Source organism: Coregonus clupeaformis, chromosome 5 (genome assembly GCF_020615455.1).
Source record: "Coregonus clupeaformis isolate EN_2021a chromosome 5, ASM2061545v1, whole genome shotgun sequence".
Classification (NCBI taxonomy): domain Eukaryota; kingdom Metazoa; phylum Chordata; class Actinopteri; order Salmoniformes; family Salmonidae; genus Coregonus; species Coregonus clupeaformis.
Window position 1 is genome coordinate 20,329,159 of NC_059196.1, and position 15,540 is coordinate 20,344,698.

Genomic DNA, 15,540 nt, shown 5'->3' on the forward strand with positions numbered 1-15,540 from the left:
GGTCTCAGAATTTTCCTGATCAAATAACAGTTACATAAAATAAGATGGTGTTTCTTTGTGAGCCCAGCTGGTGAGCTCATAGCAGAAGTGTGTGGTCTCACGGTCCCCTTACCCCTTGTAGAGATCCTGGACTTTGGCTACCCCCAGAACTCAGAGACTGGCGCACTGAAGACCTTCATCACTCAAACGGGCATCAAGAGCCAGGTGGGCACCATGACAATATTTTAAAGATATCTCTCATATACAGTTTGGACTGTGTGGTAGTCACCCAGTAGTATACCTTTTTCAGCTGTTGTTGGGCATGAGGGATGGCTCCAGAGCTGAGGATATTGTTGATTTGGATGTATACTTGTGTTATGTATTTTTCTCTCGCTCTCTTTCTTCTCTCTCTTGCGCTCTCTCTCTCTCTCTGTCTCAATGTGCTCCGTGGCTGCCGTTTTTATTTCCTGGTCATTTCATTCTCCAGCACCATGTGAGTACTCTCCCTTTTGATTGGTTGTTTAAAGGCAGACTCAGCCGTTTTACATCTTGAACAGCGGGGTGACTGTCTCCTTACGGATATATCACCAACATATTGCTGAGTCCAACTTTACATACTGGGTTGTCGTTAGAATTATCCAGGTGAAAAGTGTTTCAGCCATAACAATCTGGCGTTCTCTTTTTCTCTCTCTCCTCCTCCTTGTCTTTTTCCTCTATCTCCTCTTATCTCTGCCAACCCCTTGTTTCTCTCTCCTCCCTGTCCCTTTCCTTTCTCTATCTCTGTCCATCCCTCCTTTTCTCCGTCTCTCTGTCCACCAGTCCAAGGAGGAGCAGTCTCAGATCACCAGTCAGGTGACTGGGCAGATCGGCTGGCGTCGCGAGGGCATCAAGTACCGTCGCAACGAGCTCTTCCTGGACGTGCTGGAGAGTGTCAACCTGCTGATGTCGCCACAAGGTACTACCAGTCTGTGTCATGTGTGTTTTGGAGCAAGGACTTTGTAACGCTGCTGTACTGAAACAAATCAACAAAGACAAACGTACGCTGGACTCGGGTCTTGGGCCTTGAATTAATACATTTTATTGGACATGTTTAAAATGCATATAGAGGTGACTCATTTATGTGAGGACAACAATACTTACATAAAAAATTATAGAGAATTTAAAAAACATTGAAGTCTACCGACTTATTTCCATTATGCTCCTCGTTATCAAGTGGGCAGCAAGAATGGACAGTTTGGGCAAGACTAGCTGTGCATTCGGCACTTCAAAGGCACTTCACATTCAATACAATTGGAAAATACATACAATACAGTTATCTCCAAAAGTATTGGGACAGTGACACACTTTTTGTTGTTTTGGCTCTGTACTCCAGCACTTTGGATATGAAATGGTACAATGACAGACTGGTTGAAGTGCAGACTGTCAGCTTTAATTGGAGGGTATTTTCATCCATATTGGGTGAACCGTTTAAATTACAGCACTTTTTATTTTTTTACATAGTCCCCCCATTTTAGGGGACCAAAAGTATTGGGACAAATTCACTTATGTGTATTAAAGTAGTCAGAAATGTCAAGCTTGTGACTATACAAACTTGTTGGATGCATTTTCTGTTTGTTTTGGTTGTTTCAGATTATTTTGTGCCCAATAGAAATGAATGGTAAATACTGTATTGTCATTTTATTGTAAATAAGAATAGAATATGTTTCTAAACACTTCTACATTAATGTGATGCTACCATGATTAAGCATAGTCCTGAATGAATCGTGAATAATGATGAGTGAGAAAGTTAGACTCACAAATATCATACCCCCAAGACATGCTAACCTCTCACCATTACAATAACAGGGTAGGCTAGCATTTTATTTGGGGGGGGGGGGGTGTATGATAATTGTGCATCTAACTTTCTCACTCATCATTATTCACTATCCGTAATCATGGTAGCATCCATCCACATTAATGTAGAAGTGTTTAGAAACGTATTCTATTCTTATTTACAATAAACGTGACTCCGAAATGACACAATACATTATTTACCATTCATTTCTATTGGGCACAAAATAAACTGAAACGCAACCAAAACAAACAGCAAATGCATCTAACAAGTTTGTAGAGTCACAAGCTTGATGTAATCATTGCGTGCTAGGAATATGGGACCAAATACTAAACTTTTGACTACTTTAATACACATATAAGTGAATTTGTCCCGATACTTTAGGTTCCCTAAAATGGGGGGATATGTACAAAAAGGGCTGTAATTTCTAAATGGTTCACCCAATATGGATGAAAATGCACTTTAACCTCATAGTCATTGTATCATTTCAAATTCAAAGTGCTGGAGTACAGAGCCAAAACAACAACAAATGTGTCACTGTCCCAATATTTTTGAAGCTCACTGTATATACACAATATACAATATACACCTAGACTAGTCAAGGTCAACGATCCAAATCAAATCAAATCAAATTGTATTGGTCACATACATGTGTTTAGCAGATGTTATTGCGGGTGTAGCGAAATGCTTGTGCTTCAAGCTCCGGCTGTGCAGTAATATCTAACAAGTAATATCTAACAGTTTCACAACATATACCCAATACACACAAATCTAAGTAAAGCAATGGAATTAAGAATATATACACACATATATGGACGAGCGATGTCTGAGCGGCATGGACTAAGGTACAGTAGAATAGTATAGAATACAGTATATACATATGAGATGAGTAATGCAAGATATGTAAACATTATTAAAGTGACTAAGATACCGTAGAATAGTATAGAATACAGTATATACAGTGCCTTGCAAAAGTATTCATCCCCCTTGGCGTTTTTCCTATTTTGTTGCATCACAACCTGTAATTTAAATGGATTTTTATTTGGATTTCATGTAATGGACATACACAAATAGTCCAAATTGGTGAAGTGAAAAAAATAATAATACTTGTTTCAAAAAATTAGAAAATATAAATAACTAAAAAGTTGTGCGTGCATATGTATTCACCCCCTTTGCTATGAAGCCCCTAAAAAAGATCTGGTGCAACCAATTACCTTCAGAAGTCACATAATTAGTCCACCTGTGTGCAATCTAAGTGTCACATGATCTGTCACATGATCTCAGTATATATACACCTGTTCTGAAAGGCCCCAGAGTCTGCAACACCACTAAGCAAGGGGCACCATGAAGACCAAGGAGCACTCCAAACAGCTCAGGGCCAGGTCGCAGTTGTAAATGAGAACTTGTTCTCAACTGGCTTACCTGGTTAAATAAAGGTAAAAAAAATAAATGAAAAAAAAAAGGGTTGCTTTTTGATGTGTGTTTGGGGTTGTTGTCCTGCTGGAAGACCCACAACCTTCAATGGAGACCCAGTTTTTGGACACTGGGTTAAACATTGGACTCCAAAACACCTTTATAATCTGATGATTTCATGATGTCTTGCACAAGTTCAAGGCCCCCAGTACCAGAGGCAGCAAAGAAACCCCACAATTAAAATTGTAGACTTAAAGGTGCTACACATAAGATTATTTTTTATATATATAATGTTTGTATTGTAATTTCAGAAAATGTCCTATATCAGATATACAAATATATCTGCAGTAATAATGGAATGATAGTGTTTCACAGTATTACTTATCCGCCGGTGTTGTGAGTGGCTGTGATTTTCGCCTATTGATTTCTCCCGCCGGAGCAGTATCTGTTGTCAAAATGGGAAAGCTGTTTTGACTTAGTGGCTGTGTTATCTAGTGGAAATTGCCTCCATTTCCTGGTTGCTAAAAGTCTACACTGTTCGCTCAATTTCAGTTTGTGAGAAAACAAGCACTGAATACTGTACGGAATCAAAATGTTTGTGCACAAATTAGTTTACATCCCTGTTAGTGAGCATTTCTCCCTTGCCAAGATAATCCATCCACCTAACAGGTGTGGCATATCAAGAAGCTGATTGAACAGCATAATCATTACACAGGTGCACCTTGTGCTGGGGACAATAAAAGGCCACTTTAAAATGTGCAGTTTTGTGTCACAACACAATGCCACAGATGTCTCAAGTTTTGAGGGAGCGCGCAATTGGCGTGCTGACTACAGTAATGTCCACCAGAGCTGTTGCCAGAGAATGTAATGTTAATTTCTCTACCATAAGCCGCCTCCAACGTAGTTTGAGAATTTCGCAGTACTTCCAACCGGCCTCACAACCGCAGACCTCGTGTAACCATGCCAGCCCAGGACCTCCACATCCGGCTTTTTCACCTTTGTATCGTCTGAGACCAGCCACCCGGACAGCTGATGAAACTGAGGAGTATTTCTGTCTGTAATAAAGCCTCTTAAAAAAGCCCACCCATGGCTGTGCCCCTGCCCAGTCATGTGAAATCCATAGATTGGGCCTAATGAATTTATTTCAATTGACTGATTTCCTTATATGAACTGTAACTCAGTAAAATCGTTGAAATTGTTGCATTGCAAACAGGTCTAATAACTGGTTTGGACAACTGTTAGTGAGCTAGTAAGCTCCCTCCATGTGTAAACAAGAAGTACAAATAGGGGGGGTTGTCACTGGACCAACAAAGGGATAGGGCCCTTCACAAAAGCATACTATAGTCCTTCTCTAGATTAAGACTCCTGGGGACTAAAGTATCTAAAGAATGGATCCAGAATGTCTCTCTGGACCTTCAGTGTTTGTCAAGTGCACTAGGAAGTTGTGCTCTAGGAACATCCATGAGTTTACTTTAAGCTTGATTTAACCATGTGTGATTGTAGCCCTTTGCTCTAAATCTTTCTAGGAGTTCATCCTTTATTCTGTTGAATGCACTTTCACTCATGGATGTTCTTAGAGCACAACTACTGAGAAAGCCCACAAGCCCTAGAGCCAGACCTCCTATCCAACTGGTTAATACCTACACCCCACAAAGTCCAGAGCTACTAGGCATCATTAAAAAACATTGGCATATTCTACGCTCAGATTCAGCTCAAGGTAATACATTTCAGCAGCCTCCTACGGTCGCCTACTGTAAAGCTAAAAACATTAAAGACAGTGTTGTCCGATCCGACATCAGCCAAGGCACAAAGACTAGCCTCCTGCATATTTCCCCCGGCAACTACAAGTGTGGCAATTGTACTCAATGCCAGTACACAAAACATATGAAAAGTTTCTCACACCCTAGATCGGGTCGAGACATAAAAATCAAAAGTACCATCAATTGTAATTCTCGCGATGGGATCTGTGTGATTCACTGCCCGTGCGGAGAAACTTCTAGGGAGTTACACAGTCAGTAAAAACAAACACTTTTTTTATTTATTTTTTATTTCACCTTTATTTAACCAGGTAAGCCAGTTGAGAACAAGTTCTCATTTACAACTGCGACCTGGCCAAGATAAAGCAAAGCAGTGCAATAAAAACAACACAGAGTTACATATGGGGTAAAAAACATAAAGTCAAAAATACAACAGAAAATATATATACAGTGTGTGCAAATGTAGCAAGTTATGGAGGTAAGGCAATAAATAGGCTATAGTGCAAAATAATTACAATAGTATTAACACTGGAATGCTAGATGTGCAAGAGATTATGTGCAAATAGAGATACTGGGGTGCAAAAGAGCAAAATAAATAACAATATAGGGATGAGGTAGTTGGGTGGGCTAATTTCAGATGGGCTGTATACAGGTGCAGTGATCGGTAAGGTGCTCTGACAACTGATGCTTAAAGTTATTGAGGGAGATAAGAGTCTCCAGCTTCAGAGATTTTTGCAATTCGTTCCAGTCATTGGCAGCAGAGAACTGGAAGGAATGGCGGCCAAAGGAGGTGTTGGCTTTGGGAATTTTAATTAATTTATTTATTTCACCTTTATTTAACCAGGTAAGCCAGTTGAGAACAGGTTCTCATTTACAACTGCGACCTGAATGACCAGTGAGATATACCTGCTGGAGCGCAGACTACGGGTGGGTGCTGCTATGGTGACCAATGAGCTAAGATAAGGCGGGGATTTGCCTAGCAGTGATTTATAGATGGCCTGGAGCCAGTGGGTTTGACGACGAACATGTAGTGATGACCAGCCAACAAGAGCGTACAGGTCACAGTGGTGGGTAGTGTATGGGGCTTTGGAGACAAAACGGATGGCACTGTGATAGACTACATCCAATTTGCTGAGTAGAGTGTTGGAGGCTATTTTGTAAATGACATCGCCGAAGTCAAGGATCGGTAGGATAGTCAGTTTTTTTCAACACGGTGGCGATGTTGACAAAAGGTCCAGAGAGACGTTCTGGATCCATTCCTTAGATACTTTAGTCCCCAGAGGTCTTAATCTAGAGAAGGACTATAGTATGCTTTTGTGAAGGGCCCCATCCCTTTGCTGGTCCAGTGACAAAATAAAAAATCCAGTGTAGCACGTTTTTAAGTTTGCAAAAATAAAATTGGTTCAGCAATGTTAAAAATCCAATTACAACTTTATTTTTTTTGTGATTACCCCCTTTTTTGTGATTATGATCTTGTCTCATCGCTGCAACTCCCCAACGGGCTCGGGAGAGGCGAAGGTCGAGTCATGCGTCCTCCGAAACATGACTCGCCAAGCCGCGCTTCTTAACACCCGCTCGCTTAACCCGGAAGCCAGCTGCACCAATGTGTCGGAGGAAACACTGTTCAACTGACGATCGAAGTCAGCCTGAAGCCCCCCCGGCCAAACCCTCCCCTAACCCGGACGACGCTGGGCCAATTGTGCGCCGCCCTATGGGACTTCCGGTCACGGCCGATTGTGACATGGCTGTAGTGACGCTGCAACACTGCAATGCAGTGCATTAGACCGCTGCGCCACTCGGGAGGCCAATTGCAACTTATTTTAGAAGAAATAGGGAAGGATTTAAGAAAAGTGCAAGGGTGCCATTATATTTGTCCTCAACTGTATATATGACTATGTATGCACATTTAGCTGTGTGGTATAGTGCCGGTGTGGCCACTAGAGGCCACCACCCACCTGTTTTTTAATGTGTTAGAAGGCTTCTCTTCTACTATAAATGATTCTATAACTCTACATAAGATTATCACTACCTCATAAAACACTCCTTGACAGCTCTCCTGAACCGGTTACCTGCCTTCCGTGTTGCACCGTGGTAACCTCGCCCTCTCTCCCTCTGCTCCAAACAGGCCAGGTGCTGAGCGCCCACGTCTCGGGCCGCGTGGTGATGAAGAGCTACCTGAGCGGCATGCCGGAGTGCAAATTTGGCATGAACGACAAGATTGTCATTGACAAACAGGGCAAGGGGGGCGCCACCGAGGAGGCGGCGGGCAAGAGGTGAGGTGGCAATGGCTGTGGCCGGCTTTGGCCATTTAGATTCAATCTTTTTATTAGATTTTCCAGCAGCGCACCACCCTGCATCCCACTGCTGGCTTGCTTCTGAAGCTAAGCAGGGTTGATCCTGGATGGGAGACCAGATGCTGGTGGAAGTAGTGTTGGAGGGCCAGTAGGAGGCACTCTTTCCTCTGGTCTAAAAAAATATATATACGGAATATTATATTAAATATTCGGAAGTTTACATACACTTAGGTTGGTGTCATTAAAACCTTTTTTTCAACCACTCCACAAATTTCTTGTTAACAAACTATAGTTTTGGCAAGTCAGTTAGGACATCTACTTTGTGCATGACACAAGTAATTTTTCCAACAATTGCTTACAGACAGATTATTTCACTTATAATTCACTGTATCACAATTCCAGTGGGTCAGAAGTTTATATACACTAAGTTGACTGTGCCTTTTAAACAGCTTGGAAAATTCCAGAAAATTATGTCATGGCTTTATAAACTTCTGATAGGCTAATTGACATTATTTGAGTCAATTGGAGGTGTACCTGTGGATGTATTTCAAGACCTACCTTCAAACTCAGTGCCTCTTTGCTTGACATCATGGGAAAATACTTCTTTTCCACCATAATTTGCAAATAAAATCATTAAAAATCCTACAATGTGACTTTCTGGGAAAAAAAATGCTCAATTTGTCTGTCATAGTTGACGTGTACCTATGATGAAAATTACAGGCCTCTCATCTTTTTAAGTGGGAGAACTTGCAAAATTAGTGGCTGACTAAATACTTTTTTCCCCCACTGTATATCGACATAACCTGAAAGGCCGCTAAGCAAGGAAGAAGCCACTGCTCCAAAACCGCCATAAAAAAGCCAGACTACGGTTTGCAACTGCACATGGGGACAAAGATTGTACTTTTTGGAGAAATATCCTCTGGTCTGATGAAACAAAAAATATAACTGTTTGGCCATAATGACCATCATTATGTTTGGAGGACAAAGGGGATGCTTGCAAGCCGAAGAACACCATCCCAATCGTGAAGCACAGGGGTGGCAGCATCAGGCTGTGGGGGTGCTTTGCTGCAGGAGGGACTGGTGTACTTCACAAAATAGATGGCATCATGAGGAAGGAAAATATGTGGATATATTGAAGCAACATCTCAAGACATCAGTCAGGAAGTTAAAGCTTGGTCGCAAATGGGTCTTCTAAATGGACTATGACCCCAAGCATACTTCCAAAGTTGTGGCAAAATGGCTTCAGGACAGCAAAGTCAAGGTATTGGAGTGGCCATCACAAAGCCCTGACCTCAATCGTATAGAAAATGTGTGGGCAGAACTGAAAAAGCGTGTGCGAGCAAGGAGGCCTACAAACCTGACTCAGTTACACCAGCTCTGTCAGGAGCAATGGGCCAAAATTCACCCAACTTATTGTGGGAAGCTTGTGGAAGGCTCCCCGAAACGCTTGACCCAAGTTAAACAATTTAAAGGCAATGCTACCAAATACTATTTGAGTGTATGTAAACTTCTGACCCACTGAGAATGTGATGAAAGAAATAAAAGCTAAAATAAATCATTCTCTCTACTTTTATTCTGACATTTCACATTCTTAAACTAAAGTGTTGATCCTAACTGACCTAAGACAGGGAATTTTTACTAGGATTAAATGTCAGGAATTGTGAAAAACTGAGTTTAAATGTATTTGGCTAAGGTGTATGTAAACTTCTGACTTCAACTGTATATCCCATTGCCCCAGGGCAGTAATTGGGGACATTGCCCTGTGTAGGGTGCTGTCTTTCAGATGGGACGTTAAATGGGTGTTCTGACTGTGGTCGCTAAAGATCCCATGGCACTTATCGTAAGAGTTGGGGTGTTAACCCCGGTGTCCTGGCTAAATTCCCAATCTGGCCTTCATACCATCATTGCCACCTGATCATCCCCAGTTTCCAATTGGCTCATTCATCCCCCCTCCTCTCCCCTGTAACTATTCCTCAGGTTGTTGCAGTAAATGAAGTGTTCCCAGTTAACTTAACAGGTAAAATAAATACATAAATGATTTTTGCAGATGTCACTGTCAGAGAGCATCAAACAAGATATCACAACAAAAACAGTGGCCCAAGTAGTCTTAGATGTGAGGCATAAAATATAGATATAGAAGTAGATTAGAATATAGATTAGAAGAATATGTAGAATAGATATAGAAAGGCACTTGATCTGATTCAATTAAGCTGTGCCCTTGTATTTCCAAGGGGGCAGAGGTGCTTAATGAGTTTTCAGAGCTACAGTCCATAAAAGTCACACCCCAGTAAGCTGTTGAATTCACCTTTAGGAAATAGCCTAAACTCTAGAGCAAGCTGATTGAAGGCCCTTTGCTGGTGCCTGCAACTATACCGTGAATGAAGCTAGCCTGAGTGCCGGTCTGTTTGTGCCGAATGTTTGGCTTACCAATTACATCAATGGAGTTGGCAAGAACACAACAGATCTGGGACCAAGCTAGAATTAAGCTCCTATACTGTACTTTTGGTTTGAAAATATTTTTCTGCTGCAATGTTTGTTTATGCTCATTGAATGTTTTGTAAAGCCTGGAACATCGTGATTTTTTAAAAGTGCCCATAATGATCAAAGCAAAGTGGGCCACTGACACTGTCAAGGACGGAATTGCTGTTGAAAAGACTTTGAGATAAAACTGGAAAATTGAAAACTTTAAATCATTCTCTCTCTAAAGTGTTTTCACATGCAGTGCTTCTTGTCCAAAACACTGATTGGGAGGTGAATACATTGTCTGTGTCCCAAATGGCACCCTATTCCCTATAAAGTGCACTACGTTTGACCAGATCACTCCGTTTTACGCAGCCATTGTAACCAAGTCATCATGCCGCAACTACATCACATGGCTTGTTACTTTGTTCATCATTTTCCATCACCTTCTTTTTTATGACGTTTTTATTACGTGGCATTATGTTTAGAGTGCTAAGATTTTAAGTGTCAAGCTGTGTTTTTTCCCCTCTTGATTTGTGGTTTTATTTTCTCCCTCTCTCTGTGCTGGACCTCAGTGATTTGGGGGGCAGGTAGCGTACATCACTCACTCGGTCAGACTGCTCTCTCCATCCTCAGTCTGCCTCAATCAGCCTCTGTGTGTGTCTGTCTTGTCTGTCCATCGTTTTGTCGACACAGAGTTGCGTTCAGTACAGAGCAATGCTATGTGTCTGATTTTCTGACATGTAGATTTGAACATGTCGTGTTCATAATCAATCAATCAAATGTTGCATCCTTCTGAACGCGACATGACGTGCAAGTCAGACTGACCAGGCAATTAGTGTTGTAGTGTCTGGCTTGCATGCCTCTACCATTGTGTGTGTGTGTGTGTGTGTGTGGATTTCAGTATGAAGGAGCTCAGTGTGTGCATCAGCTCTTCATTGAAATTCATACTCTTCATAAATGTGTTAATCGTTAATCTCACTGTCATCTATTTTGTACTGTATTAATGTCTGTGTATTATGATTAGGCTAGGTTTCCCCTCCTTCAGTGTGTGTGTGTGTGTGTGTGTGTGTCTGTGTGTGGCCCTCTTGTTCCCTCTAAACACCTCTATCTTTCTCTCTCTCTCCTTTATCTCCATCTCTTAGTGGCGGTGGCGGTGGTGGTGGTAAGCAATCCATAGCCATTGACGACTGTACATTCCACCAGTGTGTGCGTCTCAGCAAGTTTGACGCTGAGCGCAGCATCAGCTTCATTCCTCCGGACGGAGAGTGTGAGCTCATGAGGTAACGAGCTTGTGTGATACAGACACACAAACACACGCACACATTCACACACAGGCTCTGTCTTTATCTGTCCGTTTTGTGTGTGTGTGTGTGTGTTTGCCTCTTCTTCTCCACAGGTACCGCACCACCAAGGACATCATCCTACCCTTCCGCGTCATCCCCCTTGTCAGGGAGGTGGGCCGCACAAAGCTTGAAGTCAAGGTGGTCATTAAGTCCAACTTCAAGCCCTCGCTTCTGGCTCAGAAGATTGAGGTATGGCTACAGAGGGATATAGGTTTACCATATGATCATAGAGCTTTGGGCACAGTAACTGACCAGGTCGTGGTCATCATGGTCGGGTCGTGTGGTCAGGTAAAAGTCCTGAAATGACACACTTTCGTAGTAGTGCTCTACATAGCCATTGCACCCTTGGTCTTACCCATAACTTAATGAATGAATGAGTGCTTGTAGATGGGGAGTGGATCCACTGAACTGAAAGTCTTTCTCCATGTTTTTACTAACCAGGTGCGCATCCCCACCCCTCTCAACACCAGCGGCGTCCAGGTGATCTGCATGAAGGGCAAGGCCAAGTACAAGGCCAGCGAAAACGCCATCGTCTGGAAGTAAGTTTTCCTCATTGTCGTTCTCAGGTTAGCCGTACCAGGGCCCTGTTTATTAGGGCACACATTGGAAAGCATTAGGCAGCCAGGGGGAAAAACTGGAAAATAAGTGGTTCTTATTGGACAAGTCCAGGTAGTCCCTCCCTCTTTCAGTCAATTTTTTCGTGCCTAATGAACTCCACCCAGGTTAGGCACCAGCCTGAGAAATATGTACGCTTCGCAGTCATCTATGAACTACTGACCGAAAAAAGTTGTTAATTGTGTCACTGGTTAATTGGGTACTTTATTCACAACACGCGGGGTCGAGGGATCGATGATTGCTAACCAGGGCCCTCAGAGCTGCAAACTCTTGTTGTTTTTATCAACTAAGCCGGGCTTCGATCTCTGCCTAAATGGATGCTAATTCAGCAGCAACATCAGTCTTCACTAGCCACATTGTTGACCTCACCTTAGCCCAGACATAATGGCCATTTCAAGGGGATTTTTAACCCCACCCACAACGATTCAGAGGAAGACGATTGACCTGTTAATATTTTCTCAATGATTTTGAGAAATGGCAACTCAATTGAGGAGATCCAGGTTGAGTGGAATTAAATTATTTTATATATTTATTTTAAAACTGAAACATATGTAAGACTATAGGCTGAAGTTTGTGTGTGTGTGTGAGAGAGAGAGAGAGAGAGAGAGGAATGGGCATTTGAAATTATTTCACTATTCAAATCAAATCAAACATTGTTTTCAGATAGTCGAAATTCAAAAAATACAAATCGCTCTATTCCCTTGACCAATCAGAATGAAGCAAAATGCCACAAAAATACCACAACAGTGCAAATGTTTTCATGGTAGCTGGCAGTAGCCTAGGCTAACAGCAACAGTGAAAGATAAGTCTTATGTTCGCCATCATGGAACTGATTCTGTTTCAAGAAAGGTTTTCTACATACAGTGCCTTCGGAAAGTATTCAGACCCTTTAACTTTTTCCACATTTTGTTAGGTTACAGCTTTATTCTAAAATTGATTAAATTGTTTTTTTGCCTCATCAATCTACACACAATACCCCATAATTACATTTTTCGATTTTTTTGTGAATTTATAAAAAATAAAAAAACTGATGTCACATTTACATAAGTATTCAGACCCTTTACTCAGTACTTTGTTGAAGCACCTTTGGCAGTGATTACAGCATTGAGTTTTCTTGGGTATGACGCTACAAGCTTGGCACACCTGTATTTGGGAAGTTTCTCCCATTCTTCTCTGCAGATCCTCTCAAGCTATGTCAGGTTGGATGGGGAGCGTTGCTGCACAGCTATTTTCAGGTCTCCAGAGATGTTGGATCGGGTTCAAGTCCGGGTTCTGGCTGGGCCAGTCAAGGACATTCAGAGACTTGTCCCAAAGCCACTCCTGCGTTGTCTTGGCTGTCTTAGGGTCGTTGTCCTGTTAGAAGGTGAACCTACGCCCCAGTCTGAAGTCCTGAGCGCTCTGGAGCATCAAGGATCTCTCTGTACTTTGCTCCAATTAATCTTTGCCTCGAACCTGACTAGTCTCACAGTCCCTGCCGCTGAAAAACATACCCACAGCATGATGCTGCCCCCTCCATGCTTCACTGTGGTGCCACGTTTCCTCCAGACCTGACGCTTGGCATTCAGGCCAAAGAGTTCAATCTTGGTTTCATCAGACCAGAGAATCTTGTTTCTCATGGTCCAAGAGTCCTTTAGGTGCCTTTTTGCAAACTCCAAGCGGGCTGTCATGTGCCTTTTACTGTGGAGTAGCTTCTGTCTGTTCACTCTACCATAAAGTCTTGATTGGTCGATTGCTGCAGAGATGGTTGTCCTTCTGGAAGGTTCTCCCATCTCCACAGAGGAAGTCTGGAGCTCTGTCAGAGTGACCATCGGGTTCTTAGTCACCTCCCTGACCAAGGCGGATGGTCTCCTGAGGGATTTGCCAATCTTGGTGTTCTCTGGCAAATGCCAAACGTCCTGCACGGTGTTGGGCTGTAAGCACAACCCCCACCTGTGGACGTCGGGCCCTCATACCACCCTCATGGAGTCTGTTTCTGACCGTTTGAGCAGACACATGCACATTTGTGGCCTGCTGGAGGTCATTTTGCAGGGCTCTGGCAGTGCTCCTCCTGCTCCTCTTTGCACAAAGGCGGAGGTAGCAGTCCTGCTGCTGGGTTGTTGCCCTCCTACGGCCTCCTCCACGTCTCCTGATGTACTGGCCTGTCTCCTGGTAGCGCCTCCATGCTCTAGACACTACGCTGACAGACACAGCAAACCTTCTTGCCACAGCTCGCATTTATGTGCCATCCTGGATGAGCTGCACTACCTGAGCCACTTGTGTGGGTTGTAGACTCCGTCTCATGCTACCACTAGAGTGAAAGCACCGCCAGCATTCAAAAGTGACCAAAACATCAGCCAGGAAGCATAGGAACTGAGAAGTGGTCTGTGGTCACCACCTGCAAAACCAGTCCTTTATTGGGGGTGTCTTGCTAATTGCCTATAATTTCCACCTGTTGTCTATTCCATTTGCACAACAGCATGTGAAATTTATTGTCAATCAGTGTTGCTTCCTAAGTGGACAGTTTGATTTCACAGAAGTGTGATTGACTTGGAGTTACATTGTGTTGTTTAAGTGTTCCCTTAATTGTTTTGAGCAGTGTATATTAATACTCAGTGTGTTCGAATACAAGTGTTTGAATAGTAACGACCGTTTGGATATCCGGATATTCGATTAACCGTGCCCATCCCTAGTGTGTGCGCGCGCGCCTGTGTTTGTGCTGTGGAATGGTCTTAACTGTGTGTGGCTATGTATGTCTGCAGGATCAAGCGTATGGCAGGGATGAAAGAGTCTCAGATCAGTGCTGAGATCGAGCTGCTGCCCACCAACGACAAGAAGAAGTGGGCGCGCCCTCCCATCTCCATGAACTTTGAGGTGATTAGGTATTTTATTTCCTTCACACAGTCATCTCTACTGTTGCTGGGTTCAAGATTAGTTTGTGCCCTATAGCCAACATTTATGGTTGAATGACCCAGGTGTGCAAACGTTTCTGTTCTGTCAAATACTGAACTCTCTCCCAGGTGTCATTATGGTAATGTCATGGTCTTCCAGGTGTCATTATGGTTCTGTTATGGTCTCCCAGGTGTCATTATGGTAATGTTATGGTCTCCCAGGTGTCATTATGGTTCTGTTATGGTCTCCCAGGTGCCATTTGCTCCGTCCGGGCTCAAGGTGCGCTACCTGAAGGTGTTTGAGCCCAAGCTGAACTACAGTGACCACGACGTCATCAAATGGGTGCGCTACATCGGCCGCAGCGGCATCTACGAGACGCGCTGCTAACCGGCACTTTGCGATCGGGCGGAAAGAGGGGCGCAACAGGGAAGAGGCTGCAACAAGGGAGAGAGCAAAAACGACAACATGGGATCACTACTATCCCATCGCGTCTGTTTTTTCTGACTTTTCTTCCCATGAGCTGGCTGACAAAAAAAAATGAAAAATGAAAATTATGAAATGATTAAATGCATATACAGTACCAGTCAAAAGTCTGGACACCTACTCATTCCAGGGTTTTTCTTTATTTTTGCTATTTTATACATTGTAGAATAAGAGTGAAGACATCAAAAATATGAAATAACACATATGGAATCATGTAGTAACCAAAAAAGTGTTAAACAAATCAAAATATATTTTATATTTGAGATTCTTCAAAAAGCCACCCTTTGCCTTGAGGACAGCTTTGCACACTCTTGCCATTCTCTCAACCAGCTTCACCTGGAATGCTTTTCCAACAGTCTTGAAGGAGTTCCCACATATGCTGAGCACTTGTTGGCTGCTTTTCCTTCACTCTGCGGTCCGACTCATTCCAAACATCTCAATTGGGTTGAGGTCAGGGGATTGTGGAGGCCAGGTCATCTGATGCAGCACTCCAT

The 15,540-nt window shown here is 42.9% G+C and overlaps 1 protein-coding gene across 5 annotated transcripts in view; it reads left to right on the forward strand.

Annotated features, from left to right (window-relative positions):
• The window catches only part of LOC121561653 (AP-2 complex subunit mu), a 49,038-nt gene extending 33,871 nt beyond the window's left edge, over positions 1-15,167 (forward strand). For 2 of the 5 annotated variants that reach the window (XM_041874193.1, XM_041874189.2), the window contains exons 5-14: positions 122-204; positions 467-472; positions 799-934; positions 7,106-7,253; positions 10,310-10,324; positions 10,880-11,017; positions 11,134-11,269; positions 11,522-11,619; positions 14,434-14,545; positions 14,816-15,167. In XM_041874193.1, the coding sequence (XP_041730127.1) occupies positions 122-204; positions 467-472; positions 799-934; positions 7,106-7,253; positions 10,310-10,324; positions 10,880-11,017; positions 11,134-11,269; positions 11,522-11,619; positions 14,434-14,545; positions 14,816-14,950 (1,007 nt within the window). In that variant the 3' untranslated portion in view covers positions 14,951-15,167. The remainder of the gene's footprint in view (positions 1-121; positions 205-466; positions 473-798; positions 935-7,105; positions 7,254-10,309; positions 10,325-10,879; positions 11,018-11,133; positions 11,270-11,521; positions 11,620-14,433; positions 14,546-14,815) is intronic. The other 3 variants (XM_041874205.2, XM_041874198.2, XM_041874211.2) reach the window with 3 other exon arrangements.
• Positions 15,168-15,540: the final 373 nt, after the last annotated feature.